Source organism: Austrofundulus limnaeus, unplaced genomic scaffold, assembly GCF_001266775.1.
Source record: "Austrofundulus limnaeus strain Quisiro unplaced genomic scaffold, Austrofundulus_limnaeus-1.0 Scaffold130, whole genome shotgun sequence".
NCBI lineage: Eukaryota > Metazoa > Chordata > Actinopteri > Cyprinodontiformes > Rivulidae > Austrofundulus > Austrofundulus limnaeus.
This window is the reverse complement of record NW_013952532.1, coordinates 1,015,108-1,020,656: the sequence shown is the minus strand read 5'-3', so window position 1 is coordinate 1,020,656 and position 5,549 is coordinate 1,015,108. Positions and strand designations below refer to the sequence as shown.

At 42.0% G+C, this 5,549-nt stretch overlaps 1 protein-coding gene across 1 annotated transcript; it reads right to left on the bottom strand.

Moving 5' to 3' along the window:
* Positions 1-1,084: 1,084 nt before the first annotated feature.
* On the bottom strand, positions 1,085-5,014 carry atf4a (activating transcription factor 4a). The gene is made up of 4 exons (XM_014015523.1): positions 4,853-5,014; positions 3,862-4,038; positions 3,449-3,760; positions 1,085-2,731 (listed from the first exon to the last, which is right to left on the bottom strand). Exons 2-4 carry the CDS (start codon positions 3,908-3,910, stop codon positions 1,761-1,763), a joined length of 1,332 nt encoding a protein of 443 aa, XP_013870977.1. The 5' UTR covers positions 3,911-4,038; positions 4,853-5,014; the 3' UTR covers positions 1,085-1,760.
* Between the last annotated feature and the right edge of the window lie 535 nt (positions 5,015-5,549).

Here is a 5,549-nt window from a genome sequence, read left to right as displayed (position 1 = left end):
GCTTTGGCAAGGCCTTGCTAGAACTCTTCCAGACAGAAGTGTGTGTGCTTAAAGGGGGTTACTGCCACTGAATTGACACAGCTGTTTGGCAAAAGTCTTCATCGCTGACAAATTCTACAGACATTTTTTATAAATGTTCCTACTTTTCAACAGGAGGTACTCTCTCAATGAAAAATAAAGAGAAAGAAGAAAACTTGCTCCATGCCCCACTCTTTTTGAGCCAACACTTGTGAACCAAGTGAGAGACAAGTCTGGTTTCACATTTACAGAAACTGTCTTATGACAGGTCCGTTTCTCTTCTGTTACTTGTCTTCCTCTTTCTTGTTTGCTGACAGAGAGGTGAACCTTTTGCACCCAAGAGACATCATGTGACCTCGCCACAGGTCTTGGAAACTTAGGGGTTTATCACATTAAACATGTTAGGTCTTAGAAATGGGACGGCTTTTTCAAACTCCTTTACTCATTCTAAATAATTTATTATTTTGTCACAACACACACTACAAACTTCAAAATAAGCAGTAACTCGGTTAAATTCTAGCCAGAACTCTCATTAATTTATATAATCTTTAAATTTCCTTTAGTTCTTGTGACAGAGCCTCATTTATTTTATTTACTCTAATTAATCAGACAGGATCTTTAGGTGTTATATGGAGCTCAGCTTATTAATACTCTGGTTTAAGATTCAACATGTTTTAGAGTGAAAGGTTAGGATTAATTCACTTGTGTGGAGAAAGGTTTACCTTCAGACCTGTTTTGTCAACTTGATAGGAAAATGAAACTGAGCCCACTCTACAGTAGTCTCATTCTATTCAGTGTTGCATGTTTTTAAACTATTTTTGGCACAGTTTAGACATTTATACTGTGGTTAAATATGAGAATCATTACATGTTCGACTTATTTTAATACCAAGTGGACAAGATCCAACTTGATGTGCAGTTTTTTTTTGTCAGTTTTACGCACCAATACTTCAAATTTACCGACATCCTTGTTAAATCTGCCTTTTAATCTGATCAAATGTGTCATGTTTTTGTTATTAAAACCTGCATGTCATTTGTTGATCATAATACTGAAGAAAACATGTCGATTTGAGTATAGATATATTTATTAGAAAATAAAAAGCAAAGCATTTTACAAGCCAAACACCTGCACTAAAAGACAGAACTACAGGACAGTCATAATTCATCTAGCATTAAATAAAAGCCACAATCAGCAAGCAAATGAAAAGGAAAGTATTTACAAACAGAATTTATGTTGACAGTAGAAGAACCATTTATTACGATCTGGCCCCTTTCTGGACTTCAAGCTGTTAAAGAGGAAGCTCAAACTAAGATAAAAATTAAGGCAAAAAAAAAAAAAAAGGTATTTCATACTTTGTTGTCACTAGTTTCACTGTTTTGGGAAGTGAGGCTGGGTTTTAGTTCAAACAAACAATACCATCAACTACCGACTCCGGTTTTGCATGCCTAATCTACAAAAACACACCCTGCTGATTGACGCAGGTGTGCTGATTAAGTTGGAAGTACACAAAGGGATCAACAAGGGACTGAGAGACAAGCATGTACAAATGCTTCACCTGACTAACTCCCAGCCCCCTGCGTTCAACTAATCTCAACTTCTATAAGCTTTTCGGCCCTCTTCTAATCTCACACACCAGCCTTTAATCTCTTACTAGAAAATGGTTGACTTTGCAAACTGAAGCAGGAAGAACCACATCACATCACTCTGAAGCAAAAGGTTGTGCCACGTGAACATTTGGCCTTTTAAGCAACTGTGGGGGTCTTTCCTCGCCGGTGCTTGCGGACCTCCTCCATCAGGTCCTTGAGATACTGGATCTCTCGGCTGATGGACTCCGCTTTCTCTTTCAACTCGTTGTTTTTCTTCTCCAGCTCTTCGCACTCCGAGTTCAGCGACTCCTGCTCGACCCGCTTCTTCTGCCGGTAGCGAGTGGCGGCCGTCTTGTTCTGCTCCATCTTCTTCAACTTCTTCTCAACCACCCTGGGAGCGCCAGACACAGACTTAACCTTGGAGGCCTTGGGGGAAGGAGAGGCTGCGGGCTGTGGCTTACAGTAGGGTTTGGTTCGGGATGAACCAGGCGTAGGGGAATTAGGGGGCGTTGAGTGACATGTGGGGGAGCCAGCGCCCGACTCGATGCCAGAGTCACAATCACTTTCGCTTGATGAAAAGGTGTTCTGATCAGGGAGAGGTGCGAGGGAGGGCTCCTCTTTGTTGGCAAGAACCACTACAAAGTGACCAGCAGTGGGGATCGAGAGCACAATAGGACTGGTGGTTTGGATGATTTCACTGGGATCTTGGATGATAGTAGTGGTGATAGATGTAGCCATTTTCTCAACGTCTAAAACATCGACTTCACTCCCAAGCTCCAATGTGTAGGCTGGGGACGCRGGAGATGGAGAGGGGCTGGGAGAGGGAGGCTCAGACTTCACAACCTCCTGAACAGGAGCCACCTCTGCCGTCTTGACCTCAGGTGAAACAGGGGTTTCTGAGGGGAGAGAGGGGACATTAGGTAACATGAGACCACCGTCTGGGCTGCTGTGCTGGGCGGGGACAGTTGTGTCGAAGGAGTCGAGATCCAGATCCATGTGGGGGTCGAGGGAGGCCAGGAAATCTTTCGGGGAGCTGAGAGACGCATCAGATGAGCTAATGAAAGACTCCAGGTCGAATTCACTCAGGTCCATTTTTTCTGACATCCAATCCAAGTCCTCGAAAGCATCTGCCAACAAAACAGGTTGACCATAAACAAAGTAAATACAAGAAAAACAACTACACAGTGCTTTATTACGACCGAATATTAGGGCCACACGAGGTGTTTTAACAATTCTTTTTAAATTACGAGAATAAAGTCATAATATTACGAGAAAAATGTCAGAACACTGTAGCCTTTACACGAAAAAGCATGCAGTTACCACTACATTAAAATGGCAAATGTTGAGCAACTTGTCAAGTTGTTCTTTAGTATTGCTATAAATAAATCTTTTAGCACATTAGCATCAAATTATCAGTAGCAGGACTTGGAAATTGTGCAAAAAAACTATAAACTGAAGCCGTATTGTAATAATGTATTGACGGATTTAGTCGTCACGTAGCTAATTTGGATGAAAGCATATTAATTTAACAGTAACGTGAGTCATCATGGACTACTTTATAAACATACACACATGGCTGTACACAGCAGGTGGGGAAAATGAGGAAATGAGGAATGGGAAACGGACACGTAATGATTACGACTTTATTCCCGTAATATTACCACTTTATTCCCGTAATATTACCACTTTATTCCCATGATAAAAAAAAAAAATCACTGCGTGGCCCTAATACTCTGTCGTACTTTATGACGACTTACTACTTCATTCGTTGTAGTGTGTTCTTGAGCCTCAATATCTAAAAGACGTTTTTTTTTGTTTTTTTTTTAGAATTAATGATTTCTCACCTTTGCCAATATCTGCTTCAATGTGGGCGCTGAGCAGGTCGCTGTCAGCCAGCAAAGACATTGACAACAGGTCTGTTTCAGCCTTGGTCTCCAGGAATGAAGAGGACTTGGTGGGGGGAGGAGAGGGGGACGGAGAGGAAGAGGCGAGTGGGGATAATGGCATCGTCTGATAAGGAGAAGAGGAAGATGCATAAGAAGAAACGGAGAGAGAGGGYGAAGCTGGCGCCTTCACCTCTAAAGAGAAGGAGGGAGAAAGAGCTTCATCTTGGTCCAGAAGGGGCCCCATGGGGTCAGCCATCAGAAACGGGGACCCTGTGAACATGGATGGCCACGTTAGACATACCATTTAGATTCTAGTTTATGTTTCTAATTAATTGTGTTGCATTGGGAACGTGTGTCAATGAGACACCAACCTAAGTACAGGGCCTCCAAGTCTTCCAATGCCAGCTGGGAGTGCGTCATGGCTGCTCACAGTCAGCGGTAGGCTCAACAAGGTGAATGAAAACAAAGGAGAGTCTGCTAAAAGCAAGTCGAGGGGTCTGGTACTGCTGTCGACGGCAGCAAAGCTGAGGGTGGGTGCCGAGAGAGACCTGCAAAACACATACCATGTTATGGTGACCAAGTGAACAAATGTCTGTTAATTGAGCATTCATAATTGATGCTTTATTATGGAGAGCGCTATATGCAAATTTAATTTAAAAGTATGTCTATTCTTGGATTGTACACGACTGGTTTGACCAGCTTACAACAAGCAATTCCGGTTTTTCAAGATCAGTACCAATAAAATGCTAACTTTCAGCGTACTAAAGGTGTTCAGGGTCATGTTGTGGGCGTGGGGAGGCTAATTCTAGCTAATCTCTACTAAAGCGTAAGTTTATGGGAAGGTACCGCCCCACCCTCCACCGGAGGATAACATTTCCTAATTTGGTCATACTCTGGGTTGTAACTCCGCCCCCCCCGTTGAGCGTCACCGTGGAAAAGTAAAGTGGGTGGTCGCCATTTTCACAACACCGAGCCATCTGCACGAGGCGGGGTAGAAAGAAAATCTAGAGCGCGCGCGCCATTTTGGCTGCGCCACGTTGACAGTATAATGTATTCAAACATCAGCTCACGACCTATAAACGCAGTGAAAGAAGTACTTCAAACTCTGATTCAGAAATGTTTTTGGTAGCCCAACTCGAGAACAGCAACATAAGCGTTTGACTGCTGGGACATCCCCAGAGCTGACGGTCTGTAATATGACACTACAACATCAAACCAGGAAATAAAAAAAATTAAAAAATAAAATACGTTTAACTCTACAGTGTTCCAGTTATACAAAATTCATAGTAGTATTTATCCAGTTTWAAACAATAGGTGACCACATTAAGAACAGATCTAAACAAAATAAAAATAAATACTTACGCCATTTTGCCTGAAATAGCCAGTGCACTTAGCCGCTGCACTGCCAAGTTGTTGCCGATGCACAGGTTGCTGCCGCACGCCTTTATTCTGCCATTTTAGCCCTGGAAAGCTTCTAGCGTTCGATATAAACAACAACACACTCGACACTGACTGAGGAGGAAGAACGAGCGGAAGCGGTAACCCCTGCTTATATAGAGTCGAAGCACCGCCGACTGTACTCCTCCGCTATTTCCATCCAGTAGGCGTTGAATTTGTTTACAACAACAGCGCGAGTGAGCGGAGTTCCTGCATAACAAGGACAGCCTCTTCACTGGGGCGCTACAGTTATGTTTAAACAAGCTCGCTTTGAGCGCAATCCAAATACAAGGTTATTCTCGCATCTAGATCCGTGTACAGTTTTAAAATAACAAGACCCTGAAATGTAGGTCAAATATAGAATGTAAACACCAATTAAAGAGCACGTTCTGGGCCACCGCATTTAAGTGCAATCAAGAGCGCGCATATATAAAATCCCCACCCCAAACACTTTTATTACAAGTGTTCACAGGATCACAATCACATTTAATCCAGTTTTTGTCAAAGTCCATTATCAAATATTTTTGTATTTATTAAAGTGTTTATTACAACAGAATGTATGAATGTATTTATTTATTTATTTATTTATTTATTTATTTATTTATTTATTTATTTATTTATT